This window comes from Garra rufa, chromosome 21 (assembly GCF_049309525.1).
Source record: "Garra rufa chromosome 21, GarRuf1.0, whole genome shotgun sequence".
NCBI classification, from domain to species: Eukaryota; Metazoa; Chordata; class Actinopteri; order Cypriniformes; family Cyprinidae; genus Garra; species Garra rufa.
This window is the reverse complement of record NC_133381.1, coordinates 42,072,272-42,090,469: the sequence shown is the minus strand read 5'-3', so window position 1 is coordinate 42,090,469 and position 18,198 is coordinate 42,072,272. Positions and strand designations below refer to the sequence as shown.

At 34.7% G+C, this 18,198-nt stretch overlaps 1 protein-coding gene across 2 annotated transcripts in view; it reads right to left on the bottom strand.

Annotated features, from left to right (window-relative positions):
• The window catches only part of cdin1 (CDAN1 interacting nuclease 1), a 94,407-nt gene extending 77,167 nt beyond the window's left edge, over positions 1 to 17,240 (bottom strand). For both annotated transcript variants that reach the window (XM_073827369.1, XM_073827370.1), the window contains exons 1-2: positions 17,121 to 17,240; positions 16,023 to 16,140 (exon numbers count right to left, since the gene is read on the bottom strand). In XM_073827369.1, the coding sequence (XP_073683470.1) occupies positions 16,023 to 16,140; positions 17,121 to 17,157 (155 nt within the window). In that variant the 5' untranslated portion in view covers positions 17,158 to 17,240. The remainder of the gene's footprint in view (positions 1 to 16,022; positions 16,141 to 17,120) is intronic.
• Positions 17,241 to 18,198: the final 958 nt, after the last annotated feature.

Here is an 18,198-nt window from a genome sequence, read left to right as displayed (position 1 = left end):
CTTGATGAATAAAAGTATCAATTTCTTTCAAAAATGTTACTTTGAACAATAGCGTATTTCCAGTGCATGACAGATCAATGCATCACTCAGATGAAATTTAGATATCATGAGATCACAATAATTGGCTGTTTCCAAATGAACTCCAATTTCATTTGCATCTCATCTGAAGAGTGTTTAGTATAGTATAGAGCACACTGCTAATGTCCAGTCATTCAGAAGCAAACAAACACACTTCAAGTGGACTTATAATCACATATTACTAGCACTATACAGTATTTAGAGTGTGCACAGTATGCTTATGTTCTGTATGACCAACCACATTATAAATCTGTCTTCCATTGAAAATATTCTGGGTTAGGGTTAGCTTAGAGCCATCTATGAAAAAAAATCAGCCTAAGCAAAACCAACTGCACTCATCTTGTCTTTTTAGAGTAAATGCTAAATGTGTTTTGGATAATACAGCCAGTACAGGGCTTTTCACATTTTTTGGAGCCAGGGACCCCTTACAGGGGAGAGGATTTTCCAAGGACCCCTCATAATTATAACAGTGCTTAAGGCTAAAGTTTAATGTGGGTAGGAGTAATGAACATAAAATGATTACGCAAAAAAAGTGTTTGGAAAAACACCACAACATTGCGATGCTCAAGCTGACCAGTAAAAACTACATACTGTACAACAGACAAGTTAAACCGAGTCATCAAACACCTTTTGTATGATTAGTTAAAATAACAGTGAAACGTTGTACTTTTGTAAAATAAAGAAAACGAACACAATGTGCTTGCCGTTTTGGTCTCTGTGAACCTCTTCCTGAAAAAAAAAAAAAAAAACTGTCTATATGTCACAGAGACATGAGAAATATATTTATAGAAACTTTTAAGTGCCCAGTATTAACCCTCTGAGCCTCTTCATTTAGGAGACAATCTTGGCTCCTTCGCGGTCAAAAGTGACCTAAGCCTTAAAAAGTAATTTTTTTTTTTGTTTTCTCTCAAGGGAAAACAATTAAATAAATTGCTGTTCAATAATATTTTGTGATTATTTAGAATTTTGAGGAGTTTGTAATGATACTATTCAATATTTTTTTTCAATTTTAATGAACAATTTTTTCCACTAGAATTATTTTTTTTTTTTGTATTTAATTAAAAAAAAAATTCAGTAAATGCAACATTTCACATTAAAATAGAGTGAAAACACTTAAAATCCTTTTTTTTTGTAAGTGAGAATTGTCTCATCTGGTGGCATTAAAAAAAAAAAAAAAAAAAAAAATCTCTCTCTCTCTCTCTGTGTGTGTGTGTAGGTGTCAGTTTTGCACTCTTGTCTTGATATTTTAGAGTGTCACTTCTGGATTGCTGAATACTTTTTTTTCCAGCACAGTGGCTGATTTATAGCTTGTACCACCAAAAGATTCTCTGAATTATTGAATTTTTTTTTTTTTTGTATTTTTTTGCATTTCCCATTCATTTCCTATGTCGGTCCTTTTTGACCACGAAGGAACCAAGTGTGGTTTTTTTGACCCTTTAACATATCCAAATCATGTCAGTTTTTTTGTGTGTGTTTGTGCTCATATAGAATGCAACAAAAGTCACCTAGTGTCAACTCATTCCTGAAAATTTCAAAACAAACTTTTTTGGTCAAAAATGACCAAAGAGGCCCAGACGGTTAAGTGTTTAAAGTTTTGCTTATTTGACATTTAATGCATTATATAAATCACTCTGGAATACAAGTCATTGCATGTTTCAGAAGATTAAAAAAGGCAAATTGTAGTCCGGAAATTTACGGTATAGCAAATTATTTTGTGGACCCCAGTTTAAAAACCCCTGAACTAGTACACACTACACAGAATACTGTATCCCACCATGCAATGTTATTTAAATCATAAAACAATCATGCAAGTAGAGGAATTAGCATAAAGAGAACCTGAAGTGTGAGAAGCTCACAGGAACAAACATGTGAACATCCTAAAAATGCACAATCAATTCGCAGTCCTGTTTGAGACTACTGGAAGACTTCAGTAAGCAAACATCTTCCAAACAACTTAGAACTGTCAGAGCTGCAGAAGATAAACAGCTGTATCTGTTCTGTGAGTCTCTATGAATCAAAATGCAGCGATTCACTTGTTCTCTCAGTGCACCATTTTATCTGAACACCACTCTCTTTGTTATATTACACATAGCCTGTATGTATTTTTAATAAAAGTAAAGCAAGAACTGATAATATGCATGAGCATACCTTTAATGCAATGTGAGTCATTTGGGATAAAGGCATCTGCTAAATGCATAAATGTGACCCAGGACCACAAAACCAGTCATCATCTGAAAGCTAAATAAATAAGCATTCCATAGGAATAGGATAATATGTTGAGATACAACTATTTGAAAATCTGGAATCTGAGGGTGCAAAAAAAAAAAATCTAAATATTGAGAAAATCACCTTTAAAGTTGTCCAAATGAAGTTCTTAGCAATGCATATTACTTATCAAAAAATAAGTTTTGATATATTTGCGGTAGGAAATTCCCAAAATATCTTCATGGAACATGATCTTAATATCCTAATGATTTTGGGCTTAAAAGAAAATGTATCTTTATGACCCATACAATGTATTTTTGGCTATTGCTACTGGTTTTGTGCTCCAGCCAGGGTCACAAATTTGCATCATTTTCTTACCACAATAGGAAAAGCCTTTATGTAAAAAATAAATGCACTTATAAATAAGTCTATAATTACACTTACAATTTAGAATCAATCAAATCATTCATCCAAATCTAATCTAATGGTGAACTGGAGAGAATCATTTTAAATTTGCAAAAATCACTCCTGAACTGAATTGAGAGGGATTCACACTCCCAATCTAAGCATTAGCTCAGACAGAAACAGAAGAGCAAAAAACATTTTCATATTCTATAATCCTCCTGAATTGAGGGAAAATCAAGGGAAACGTTTGAGCAGCGTTCAAATAAAGAGCATCATTAGAAGGTCATAAAGAGCGTAATGCTGATGGCCTACAGCGCGTCATTTCCAACATGATAAAACAGAAGGTCTGGAAACACAAGAGCGCTTTGGGAATCAGCCGCTCTGGCCATAATTACCCTCCTGACAGCAGAGCGTGATGCATTAATATGAGCGCCTCTGAAACACACTCCACACCTTCATCCGGATTCACTCCACAACTCACCCATTCAGCATGAAAGACGAGTTCATCTGTGCGACTTTGTGAGAAATGAACAGAATCAAATACTCAAACACTGCTTTATCAGAATCAAATCTCTATTGCTGCTGAAACATAAGAAAATAAAAGCAGAACAACACCTTTGACACAAGTCTTTAATCACGGACTGAACCATTTCCAAGCGTGTCACTTTCACAAACTATTAATAATAAGAAACGGCAGCAATTAACCTAATGAATGCCACCTGGCTAATGGAGCGCCGGCACCGTCGTATGTTCTGATAATAATGAGCGTTTGCAGCAGATCCATACGTGGAGATCCCGTCGCATCCGTCAAGGCCTGAGACACAGCTCATTTTATTCCTAATGATTTGAAGGCGTTTGAGAAAACCATTTCGTGTCAGACCTGCCCCTGATTGTCAGTCAAGGTTATCAGGAGTAAATGTAGGTTAACACGCAAACAACTGTGAGTGAACTTCACCACACGACTTCAGTAAACATCTGGAGACGGAAGCACGTGTGAACTAATCTGCAGCGGCGGTCCGAGTGTGTAACGTCTGATAATCGCATCTTACCAGGATTTTCCCCCTTAAGTCAATATTTATCACTAAAGCTAAAACGCTTGTGTTTGTGCCTCATGCTCTACATATGCAAATTGGCCTAATTACACATGCAGATAAGTGCAAAGGAACATCTGCCTCGCCTCCATCCACAGTCAGCGATGATGAATGTGACGTATCGCACAACAGCGCAGACAGAAACTTGAGCCTGTCGCTACATCCACAATCAAACCTATTTCTGCCGGAAGGGGGAAACATTCACGGACTGAAGGTCTTGTGCGATGAGATAAACCTAAAATTACACACAGTTGATATAAATATTTGAATGTGGACCCATATTTAACAGCGTGAAGCACCACCGTCTCGTGTTATGGTCATCAGAGTCTATATGAGCTGAAGTGTGTCAACTAATCAGTCATTTCACAACAGAAATTAAACTCAAAAATAGTTTATATTTTAATAACATTTGCAAGTGAGGATGTCTGTGCTATGTCATTCGAATAATATCTCTTTAAGAAACTAAAATCAAAATACTGGAGTTTAAAACTAAAGAACAGTCAAACCAATATTATGAAACAGATTCTGTTTGTATTTTTCCTAAATTCTGTGTTTAATGATTTTATGTTAAGGTTTTTTAATAATTAAATCGAATGTTTAAATCAACTGACTTCATTAAACTTTAACAATCTAATATCATTTCTTACAATTTTACCATTAATATGGATTTGGCATGCATTCAGATTTTGAATGTTTTATTACAAATTTATTACCAAAAACAGTAGTAATCAAAAAATGCATAACATAATTCATTTTTAAAAATGGTTACAATTCCTCTGTAGAGTAACAATTACTCTAACAATCCTCTGTTCTGAACCTTAAAAAGATTTCTTAATCGCCTAAAATGTACTTATTTGTTTTTCCCCCACTCTCTTGATGTACATAACAGTTCTCTTACATTATATGCACACTAGCTGAGTTTCCATTACCCTTTAAATTGCGCAAATTGAAAAATTGCTAATTGAAAATACCCCTAATTGAAAGACATCAATTGCGCAAAAACTCCCATATATTGCAAAAACATTTTTATGCATGAGGTGATTTTTCAGGCAATTTGAAAAAGGAATATTTCTCAAAACAGCATTGGAAACGTTTTTTTTTTTTTTTTTTTTTTTCACATTTACAGGTCACATTCAATTAAATATAGCCAAAATCCCACAATAATCCATTGCCATGACTTATCACAAAAGGAAAAAATTTAGTTTTAGTCGCATAATATTGGTTAATGGAAAAGCCGTGATTTCGCAATAATTTTTAATCAATATTTATAAAATATCATCAACGTTTTGCACAAATCTATAATGGAAACACGCCTTCCACCCCACTTGACGCACACCGTGATTGGTCGATAATGTCTAATGTCTAAAATGTCTGCACACTATTGGTCACTCTTGGTCACATTAACTAAAATAATAGTAAGACTAGTAATACAAAGTAAGAATTGTTAGTAACTTTAGTTAATACATTAGGTATCATGAAACAACAATGAACAATACTTTTTATATGAATGTATAAATAGAAGTTAATGTTAATTTCTTCATAGACTAATGCATTTTTCACATTTAGCAAGTTAGGGTTAGGGTTCGTAAGAGCCTATAGATGAATGATTCCTAATGCAATAACTACATAAGCCAAAAAAACATACAGAGTTTATGAATACTGGAGAAGACAGTCTGCGGCTTGTGAATCTGCACACAGGACATTCACAGAGAGTCATTTTTTAAATGAACACATGGGATGTTCTCCAGCTGTCGGAGTGGTTTCTCAATAGTCACCTCAAACACAGACACGTAGAACACAATCCCAGCGCTAATTATGATCGTCTGTGAAAGGTGGCACTCGTAGCGCTTTCTCTGACAGGACGTGTTAAAGTTATTTTGGTCTGGCCTCCAAGAATCATTACTGCAGTTTTCCTGAAAACTGTCAAGCCTCCTTTACCCATCATGCACTGGGCATCACCGCTCTAGCGAGGAAACAGATTACGCTGACCAGTGGCCTCCTGCCTGGAGCAATGCTACCGACACTTGTGCCATTCTGGCCAATTTGTTCCATTCCAGCACTGCAACTGATCCCAGCAAGCAAACACACAACCTCAGGCCTCGCACACATCTTAAAAGCATCTCGCACAAATCTCCCACACATCTACACATCTCAAACACATCTACATATCTCTAATAGGGCCATCAAAAAAAAAAAAAAAAAAATAGGATTTCGAATATCCGTTGAATTTAAAATAAAAACCCACATTTGAATGATAAAATGTTGCATTCGAATTTCAGGTGTGCTTTATAAAAGAAGGCAGCCTTATCAGTAGCGCACAAGATGCTGATGTAATTGTCGTTGCATTATAATGTTTTTATTAGCCTATCCACTTGAAGCCACTAGATGCGACGCTGGTGCATTGTTCATAAACATTATTTTAAACATTATGCACTTTTTTCACAGATAGTCATAGATTATTCCATCTCGCACATATCTATACATCTCAAGCACATCTTGCACACATTTCGCATGCATTTTGAATGAATCTACACATCCCAAACACATCTCACACACATTTATACATCTCAAACACATCTTGAGCACATCTTGCATGCATCTCGCATACATCTGTACATCTTAAACACATCTTGCACACATCTTGCATGCATCTATACATCTTAAACACATCTTGCACACATCTTGCATGCATCTATATATCTGGCACACATCTACACATCTCAAACACATCTACATATCTCTAATAGGGCCATCAAAAAAAAAAAAAAATAGGATTTCGAATATCCGTTGAATTTAAAATAAAACCCACATTTGAATGATAAAATGTTGCATTCGAATTTCAAGTGTGCTTTATAAATGAAGGCAGCCTTATCAGTGGCGCACAAGATGCTGATGTAATTGTCGTTGCATTATAATGTTTTTATTAGCCTATCCACTTGAAGCCACTAGATGCGACGCTGGTGCATTGTTCATAAACATTATTTTAAACATTATGCACTTTTTTCACAGATAGTCATAGATTATTCCATCTCGCACATATCTATACATCTCAAGCACATCTTGCACACATTTCGCATGCATTTTGAATGAATCTACACATCCCAAACACATCTCACACACATTTATACATCTCAAACACATCTCGGGCACATCTTGCACACATCTTGCATGCATCTATACATCTGGCGCACATCTTGCATGCATCTCACATACATTTATACATCTCAAACACATCCCAAACACATCTCGCACACATCTATACATCTCAAACACATCTTGAGCACATCTTGCATGCATCTCGCATACATCTGTACATCTTAAACACATCTTGCACACATCTTGCATGCATCTATATATCTGGCACACATCTTGCATGCATCTCGCATACATCTGTACATCTTAAACATCTTTTATTATATATTTTTACAGCACTTTGTTAATGTTAGTTAATACAAATATTCAAGTCGACATTAGTTCACAGTGCATGAATTAATGTTAATAGATACAACTTCTTCATCCTAAAAATATACTAATAAATGTTGATAATAACATTAACTAAGATTATTAAACGCTGTAGTTTTATACCTTGTTAACCAATGTTGTTATTCATGTTAACTACCATAGTTAACTATCATTAGTTAACGTAGTTAACTAATAATAGTTAACCAATTATAACAAATCTTATAGTAAAGTGTTAGGGGTTGTGTTTTTACATTCCAATGCGCTATTTTACCATATCGCTAGACAGACGTGTATGACTGAGAGCCGTGTTAAGACGCTGTGTCATGATAAAATAATTTAAATTTCTACACACAGCACTGCTCAAAGTCAGTTCCAAAACAGTGGACCAAACAGAAAACCCCAGAGGCGGGGCAAGTGTCGCAAGGTTTTGTTTTATTTGACGACGACACGGCATAGGAGTTTTTCACTTCTCAAAATAACATAAAATGTCTTTAACATGCATTTGTAAACCAGTTTAAATAAAAATAAAAAAATTTAAAAATTATAAAAGTACTGTAATTTTCCTACAGTAAAGTAAAATACTCATTATGAATATAAATTTTTCATTAACATTTATTTTGCAGTGCAGCTTAGACTGATGCATTTACCTTTCAGATGTACAGAGACAGAAGTCTGACCCCTATCCTGTGTGTCACAATTATTACCATCTTTCTGAAAGCCGAGGTGAGACGAATTATAAACGTGTACATAAAAGGTTGGAAACACAAAAACATTTTTTATATTGTTGGCAATTAAAAAGAGTTAATTAAAAAATAAAACCACAACAGACTGAATATAAAGTTAACAGACTGTGACAAAATGATGACCTGATTTGAATTTTTTTAATACAGTTGAGGAGGTCAGATAATTTTTGTGTTTTTATGAATGCTGTCTTCTGCTAACCACACAATCTTGGCAAAGCATGACAGGACTCACTACACGGAAGAATTTCATTCCGCTTCTCGCAAATCAAGGATGCTTTCAACATATCAGCCTTGACACCCTGAAAATGCATTCTTGCTCACAGCCTCCTCTTTAACGGGGCTGTTTTCCTCTGGTCTGAGCACATAAATGCTGGCAGCTCTGAGATTAGAGAGAGAGAAGCCACAGGCCTGAGCTGACAGATCCACTTCCGTTCACACTGAAGCCTGAGAGAGTAGAGCACTGCACTCCAGATCTGACCAGCGTCTGAACGCAGCATTGTCCACGAGGAGCATCTCAGACATTCACACTGTTTGACCACTCAGTGAAACACTCCCCATGGTTTAGTTCTCAGTGTTTTGCAACATTAGCATCTAAAGACCAGTTAAAATAACTAAACGATTTATGACTCTGCCCTACACTGAAAGCCACCATGTACTGTTTTTCCCCAAATACAGTTTTTTCTATCTTGTTTTAATTTTTCAGGATTAATTTACTTTCCATTTTGTGGTCCCACGTTAATGGTTTAATTAAATTTTAACAACAACAAAAAATACGGTCTTAGTTTCTTCTCATTCCATATCTTGCCTGTTTTAATTCTCCTGAATTTCTTTTCTTTTCATTTTCTTTTAAATTCTGTTATAATTGAACTTATAATAATCAAAAACATCTACCCAATTCTCTAGTGAAAAAATATATGCTAAAATGTATTTAAAATACATTTATTTCATGCTAAGTATACTACAAATACATTTACATACTATGTACAATTGCATTCTACTTTTAGTATACTAAACTGGTATTTTAAAGTCTGGAACAACTAATTTTGTACTTAATGCACTTTTAATTGTGTGGAAGTAGTGCTGAAATCCAACTAAAGATATACCTAAGTATATTTGACAATCCTCATCAATAGATGACATTAAAACACATTTTAGGCTTAATTTTAAAGGAATGTGCATGTGCACAAGTAGTACTCCAAATGAAGATCATTGACATTTTATTTTTATAATTTCCATATCAGTAAGTCTCATTTCAGTAAATGTGTTGATATACTTGAACTATACTTAGTATAAAATAAATGCATTTTAAATCTATTACTTTTTGACTAGGGTTAAAATCATAGAACTTATAGTATATTAAAAGTTTATTTGTTACAATAATATGCCAATGTGCAATTTATTTTTCAGCAATTAGTTTTCAGTTTTATTTTCCAAAAACATTTACAACTTCTTTACTTTCTGATCTCAAACGCTCGTCTTACCGAGCTAGACAAGATGAGCATTTGAGGTTAAAAAGTATATAAATAGTAATTTTTTTTTTGAAAATAACCCTTCGTTTTGCTAGATAAGACACTTCTTTCCTCGGCTGGGATCATTTAGAGCCCTTTAAAGCTGCATTTAAGCTGCATTTTCAAACTCGGGGGCACCATAGAAGTCCACTATATGGACAGAAATCCTGGAATGTTTTTTCTTACGACTAAAGAAAGAAAGACATGAACATCTTGGATGACAAGGAGTACATTATCTGTACATTTTTGTTCTGAAAGTGAACAACTGTTTCAAGAAATAAAGCTAATCATCTTGTTATTATTACTACTACTTTGAGAAGAATGTTCTACTTTAAGATATACAAAATATACAATTTCTATTTCGACAGAGAAATTGTATATTATTAAGATCTTTGAGTATCTGTGTGTATTTGACAATAGTTTTAGTCTGTCAACAGTTTGCACATCATAGAAATCACAGAACCCGACCAATGTAGTCACCTGAACCAATCACACAATCGTTCATTCGTGTCAGTCGTGGCCACAGAGCAGTCAGATTCTGAGTCCATGAAACAGCAGACAAACCACACACAAGTGACACTAAAGCAGTCAGACTCAGCAGGCCCGGTGAAACGAGGCTGGTTAACGTCAGTCCCACTCGGCCGCTGGATTAACAGGCATGTAATGGGAGGATAACGGGCAGATGAGCGATAAATAATCAATGAGGAGCGCTTCTGCGAGTGTGCCACCGCAAACACGCCGTCTGCAGCCAAGCAATCAGCATATCAATGGCACGGCGCGCTTTACCGCACGGATCGCGCTAGATAAACCCCCGATAACAGAGAAATTAACAAATGCTTGACATTTGCTCGACATCCATTATTCTGACACTTCTTCAGGATTTCAAAAGCCTGAGTGCATCCTTAATCAAAATTCATATTCCCCAAGCGAGCCACTGGCACCATATTGCAGCCCGCCTCAGCGCTGATGAAAACGACACATTAGGGCCCGTTTCAGACGCATTAAGGGCCTTGGCGTGCGCAGACTCCAACACGCCCAAACGGGGAGCATCTGCCCCAGTCCCGCTCCCAGCATCTCCCGTATTCCTCCTCGTTCCTGCTTCGGAGACATATGCAAACCGGGTGGAACGGCATTTTAAGGAGGGCCGATCATTACGCCCAAATTCATTCATGGGGTTGTACGGGGCCCGGCCGCGGCCCCTCTCTGGGGAGGAGTGACAGCGCCCCGTACGATCCGGACGGCACTCTTAAGAGCGCTTCATTTCCAATTCTAATGCCGAGGACTCGGAGTCGGAGGAAAGGCCCGGCTGATGTCACTCTCGCCAGCCGCCCATCATCACGCCCCGCTCCGCTCTCGCTCTAGACGCTGGGCAGGCAGGGGGTGTGCGGGATTTGCATGCGTCTCCATTGTTGAGACGGGGGAGAGTGACAGCACCGTGTCCAATTCACGCTCCCTCCAGAACAGCCAGAGCTCGGGCCGCGAGAGGCCTGGCTGACAGATGACTCCCAACATCTGTGTTACGGAGCGTCCGGCAGACGCCTGACAGGACCAGACGCCCTCGGACGCGTGAGACCATTTATTCATGTGAAGAACTGTGCAGATGTCATTTAATCGCAATTAATCGCATATTAAAGGAACACTCCACTTTTTTTGGAAATAGGCTCATTCTCCAACTCTCCCTGAGTTAATGAGTTGAGTTTTACCGTTTTGAAATCCATTCAGTCGTTCTCCTGTTCTGGCGATATCACTTTTAGCATAGCTTAGCATAGATCATTGAATCCTATGAGACCAATAGCATCACGTTCAAAAATGACCAACGAGTTTCCATATTTGTCCTCTTTAAAACTTGACTCTTCTGTAGTTATATCGCGTACTAAGACCGGCGGAAAATGTAAAGCTACTACTACTATTATAGTTTTTAGAAATATTTTGAACATGTTTTATTGATGCTAATTTTTTTATTTTTGTATTATTATTTGTATAACAAAATTTAAAATATTTTATATTTCATTTTACTTTTAGTTAAAGTTTTAGTATAGTATTTTAATTTGTTTGTAGTTATAATATATACTATTCATAGTATTTAGACTGTATTCTCTTAATATTTTAAACTTTATTCTCGTAATATTTCCACTGTATTCTCATATTTCTACTTTATTCTCATATTTAGTATTTATTCTCGTAATATTTCAACTTTATTCTCATAATATTTAGATTTTATTCTCGTAATATTTCAACTTTATTCTCGTAATATTTCAACTTTATTCTCATAATATTTCAACTTTATTCTCATAATATTTAGATTTTATTCTCGTAATATTTCAACTTTATTCTCGTAATATTTCAACTTTATTCTCATAATATTTCAACTTTATTCTCATAATATTAAGTCTTTATTTTCATTATATTTCTACTTTATTCTCGTAATATTTCAACTTTATTCTCGTAATATTTCAACTTTATTCTCGTAATATTTCAACTTTATTCTCGTAATATTTCAACTTTATTCTCTTAATATTTCAACTTTATTCTCTTAATATTTAGTCTTTATTCTCTTAATATTTCAACTTTATTCTCATAATATTTCAACTTTATTCTCTTAATATTTAGTCTTTATTCTCTTAATATTTCAACTTTATTCTCATAATATTTCAACTTTATTCTCTTAATATTTAGTCTTTATTCTCTTAATATTTCAACTTTATTCTCATAATATTTCAACTTTATTCTCTTAATATTTAGTCTTTATTCTCTTAATATTTCAACTTTATTCTCTTAATATTTCAACTTTATTCTCATAATATTTCAACTTTATTCTCATAATATTTCAACTTTATTCTCATAATATTTCAACTTTATTCTCATATTTAGTCTTTATTCTCATAATATTTCAACTTTATTCTCATAATATTTCTACTTTATTCTCTTAATATTTCTACTTTATTCTCGTAATATTTAGTCTTTATTCTCATAATATTTCTACTTTATTCTCGTAATATTTCAACTTTATTCTCGTAATATTTCAACTTTATTCTCGTAATATTTCAACTTTATTCTCGTAATATTTCAACTTTATTCTCTTAATATTTCAACTTTATTCTCTTAATATTTAGTCTTTATTCTCATAATATTTCAACGTTATTCTCTTAATATTTCAACTTTATTCTCATAATATTTCAACTTTATTCTCATAATATTTAGTCTTTATTTTCATAATATTTCAATTTTATTCTCTTAATATTTAGTCTTTATTCTCATAATATTTCTACTTTATTCTCATAATATTTCTACTTTATTCTCTTAATATTTCTACTTTATTCTCGTAATATTTAGTCTTTATTCTCATAATATTTCCATTTTATTCTTATTATATATTATACTATTCATTTTTATTGCTGTTTTTGTTATTTTAGTCCAAAATTAGTTGAAATATTTTTTTATATTTTAATTCAGTAAATGTTTATTGTATTTCAAGCAATTTTTAAAATGTTTTTAATTTTAGTTTCAATTGTAGTTCACTATAATAACCTTGACTGGATTCACTTTCAAAACACAGACAGCCAATCAAAATCAATCCTGCTTTAAAGAGCTCCAGCATTTAAAGCGACAGAGGCAAAATACACTTATAATATACAAAACATCATCATCCGCTGGTGTGGATGTTAAAATATATTTATATAGAACAGGCCTTAACAAAAAAGCAGTATATTCAACAATACTTCCTGCCCCCATCATAACAGCTCTCACTGTATGAATCTGACACCTATAGATACGAGCGCGTGTTCGCGTCTGAAAGGACAGGCTGAGGTTAAACGTGGACTGTGTGCAGCGGTGCGGCGTTCAGGAGATGACAGAGCATGCAGATGGGATGAGCTCAGGGCCGCTCGGCCTTCCCCGCAGTGACAACACGGATGAGGAACGACAGAGGACGCCAGTATTTACGCAGACCGCGCCTCTCAAACGGGGGGTGTATTGGCAGGCCTGAGCGAACGCTAAGAGATGATGGATGGCCCAGTCGATATGTTGTGTCTTAAGAGCCCGATTTCCTGCCAGTCCAATCACGAAGCCTCCAGAGCGCCGCTCAGCTGATTGGACGACCACAATCATTCTGCGAAAACACTACGGCCCGCGTTCAGGGATCCCATCCGCTCAAATAAAACCAGCGGCGCTCTCGACTCGGGTTCGCGTCTGACTCTCGACCGTCGGACAAATAAACGCGAGCCGAACCTGCCCGCAAGACAAAACGCACGGCTCACGCGAATGAACGAAGCCATATATCAGGATATTCCAGGAGGACGATGGCATATAAAGCAGCACATCTGGGGCAGGAGACTAATACACACCACATTCTCTAAAGTGCTGACACCAATAAGAGCGGCGCGCCGAGGGTAGACGGCGTATTCCTGCGGGACGCTGGGGGCCGTACTCTAGCTGTGATTACAGCGCGATGAAAACAGGAAGCTCCTGCTTCATATGACTTTCTAAGTGACCTCTGAAGAACGGCGGCGTCTCAGGGGTCTGACGGGATTACATGTGTTACATTCAATAAAGACACGCTCTCATTGTCACGGACACAACACACACACGCACACACAATCAACATATTCACTATATGATGGTGGATTATTAGATGAGATTAATAAAACACAGACTTGAGCTCAAATGTGTCAGCTTGGGCGTCTCCAGATATTTGGTCTAATAAAACATCACAGTAAGAAGGTGGGCTGCACCATTAATCGAAATGAAAACAAAATCATTATGTGGCTTTGTCCAAAGGCTGCGATTTAATTAAATATATGCGCTGGATGTTTCACAGAGAAGCTCAACAATAAATATTAGTGTGGTGATTTTATAATGTTATAAATTATTATATCATTATTAATTAAAGCATTATTGATCAAATTGTTATATTATAGTTTTTTTAAAGACTCTTTTTTAGTTTTGTTTTATTTATTCATTTTTATTTTGAAATTGTTCTTATTATTAAGTGCTAAAAGTTGTGACAGAGTATGGTAAATGAGAGTAAATGTACAAAATGTAAACATAAAATTATTGTAAAAACATAATTTGTAACACAATTATTTATTTATTTATTATTATTATTAACACAATTGCTTATTTTCTCCATTATAGGTTGAGCTATTTAAATTAGAGGCAACCACTGCATTTTGAAACAATCTACAGTATAAATAACAAAAAATTACGACACGGTTCTTTCTTAATCGTATTAAGTGCAGACAATTCAGCCATAATCAAAGTAGGCTACTCTCTAAATATTCAAAGTGCAAATAGAGACGGATATTTCAAGCATGATACAGAGCTATAGACATACACAACCTATTATAGCCTACATACTAATAACAGCCTAGATATGTCAAATAGCCTAATTTGCGTGCATTGGGGGGATTAAAATTGCTTTTGAATGCGCGTGCGTTTTTTGCTTTCGGTTTCAGTTTTAACAATCGCGCCAAACTCTCAGCTGAGCTAAGAGTCACTTTTCAGGTAGCCAAACCACTTATATAACGGAATTCGTGCTACCTTTTTTGTCGACAATTTCAACATCTTTGGATAATAACTCGAAGTTAGTTTCACTTTCGTCGCTGCTTCCTCTCTCTTTTTTTTTGTCGTCCTGGTGTTAAGTTTGCTTCGCAAAGTGCGGTAGGAAATGAACTTTGTACTTTGACGTGCACACGCACGCTGTACGCTGATTGGCTGTTGTCGCATATTTCTACTGTGTGATTGGCTCTTAGATTAATCCATATCGAGCAAAAAATGTCTAGAGCCTATCATCGTTATTAACATAAATTTTATCGCGATTCGATATGATATCGTTTATCGGCCCAGCCCTATACACAGTACATACACACATATAAGCAAACTTTTATTTTGCATGCAATTAATCACAATTAATTGTTTGACAGCCCTATTATTATTATTATTTTATATTTTATATTATCACAACATTTGGGATAAGCAGCCTTAGTCCAGTAGTAAAATTTCTTATTTTATTTTTATTTAGTAATTTTAATATTTTTATTTTGTAACAATATTATTATTATTGTTGTTATTATTATTATTATTATTATTATTAGAGATAGCCATATTGATCTAATCACAAAATGCTGGCCAAATTTAGAAGCCCTACAAATAAATCTAGTTTTTTTTCTTTTTTAAAAAATTTAAAATTATACATTTTCTAAAAAAAAAAAAAAAAAATTCACAAATAGATTTTCTGTCAAATCGTACAGGCCTATTTTATTCTGAGCATATTAATAATATATAATGAGTTGGTGTTGAAAGCACAAAAAAAAAAAAAAAAAAAAAAAAAAAAATCACACAGATATTTATGATAAGCCTGCGTTAAACTCAACCAGCAGATTCACACTGATGATAATCTCAGAAAACAATTCATTAACTGCTTAAACCAAGGCAGCTCTGATTTTCTATGCTGATCAACAGGAGAGATTCATCAGTGTGAAGATGCACATGTAAATAAAAGCGTTCTATAGTGTGTTTCTGATGTATCTTACTGTGGGAACTGTGTCTGCAGTATCTTCATGCACTGTCGTGTGGGTCGCAGCTGCTCTATGAACCGGCCGATCGTCCTGTACTCGGCTCTGCAGATCTGCATCTGATTCACCGCTTTATCTGAAACAGAAAAAAAAAAACATGTATTAATGACAGACTCATTCATTCATTTACTGACACCAACCTCAGCCTTGTGTCAGCCCCATAATTTCTATATCAAATAATTTATTTCAATATTTCTATATAAAATGTAAACACTGTGTATTTTAATTTGATATATTATAATATTAATACATATGAAAGAAGTTAAATAAATTGATAATCAAATTCATAACCTCTGTATTTTTAACGACTGATGCCCTTTAACTGTCATCGTCCATTCTGTGGAATCCTAATATAATCATGACAAACTATATATTGTTGGAAAGGTCTAAAGCTCCTAAATAGATTTTACATTTTTTGTGTTACTAATTATGTAGGAAAAATAATAAGAGTGCAGTGCACTTTTGTCACAAACAGACTTCCTTGTTGTCTTTTTCCCCATCACACTTTACAAATCATAAGAAATTATACATCAGTTGAAAACTTAAAATCTCAAAATTCATTCTTTGAAAGCCATTTTAAAATCAGATATTGCATTAAAATGAAAAATGGTCATCAAAATCATATTACAAAATGTTTTAACTCATGAATTACACAAATTTAAGTTTGAATTATTCATTTTCTTCAGATCTCTGTTCAAAAATGGGAGTTAATAAACTCTTTACAGGTCCAATGATTGTCATGTAACTGTATCTTACAGTATTTACCGTGGTAAACACTATATTTCGTTTCTACTATCAAATACAATGATGTTATTTAATGATAATAGTGTATAACACATATTTGCTAACTAAGAAACTTCGAATGTGTGATTTATGTCTAAATACCAAGTATTTGGCACAAATATATCTTAAATATACACATGAAGAGAAACTATAATGTTTATAATATGCGTATAATGTAAATATAAACATGAGGAGAGCTGTCAACTCTGACTGACAGCTCATAACAAACACATGCACGCGCACGCGCTCACTGCAGCTCTACTGTAACGTTACCTGCGACAGACGCGCTGCTGCCGGACACAGACTCCATCGTTCACTCGGAAAATGTTTAAAAACACACTTTAAAATACAAACAACACCGAAAACACTTCAGACTATACAGCTCACGCGATGCTACAGCGTCACTTCCTGATTAACTCCCGCGAACGAGTTCAAACGTCACATAAAAGTAAACTTGCTCCTGATTGGCCGGGCTGACTATTGTCACTGAGTACAGCTGAAGCTGATTGGAGGAACTTGACGCGGTTTTTGCTGTTGGTCTGAGGAGAAATAATTGATGAGTGATTTATTATAGATTCATCGGTATAACATGATAGGAAGAAATCATACGAAACGGTAATTAACTTGACAATTTATCTCTTTCAGATTCAGTTTCAGTCAAATTACAAAAGAATGAGTTTATTTACTATAACTACTAGTTTGTATAGAAACAAGTTACATTTTTAACCTGAGGGGAATATTGTGTCGAGCAGCATAAGCATATATATACATATATATGTGACCCTGGACCAAATAAACAGTCATAAGGGTCAATTTTTCGAAATTGTGATTAATACATCATCTGAAAGCTGAAATAAGCCTTCCATTGATGTATGGTTTGTTAGGATAGGACAATATTTGGCTGAGATACAACTATTTCAAAATCTGGAATCCGAGGGTGCAAAAAAATCAAAATATTGATGAAATCACCTTTAAAGTTGTCCAAATGAAGTTCTTAGCAATGTATATTACTAATCACAAATTAAGTTTGGATATATTTATGGTAGGAAATGTACAAACTATTTTCATGGAACATGATCTTTACTTAATATCCTAATGATTTTTGGCATAAAATATATATATATATATTTTTTTTCTATACAATGTATTTTTAGCTATTGCTACAAATATACCAGTGTAACTTATGACTGGGTTTGTAGTCCAGGGTCACATATGATAGAAAACATGCTTTATAAATTGTTATATTTAATTCTAAAAACTACAAACTGACATGTTTAATGTTTGATATAAACAATCTGAAACTTAAAATGCAATTCAGCTAGACATTCTGACATATTTTCCGCACAGTTAT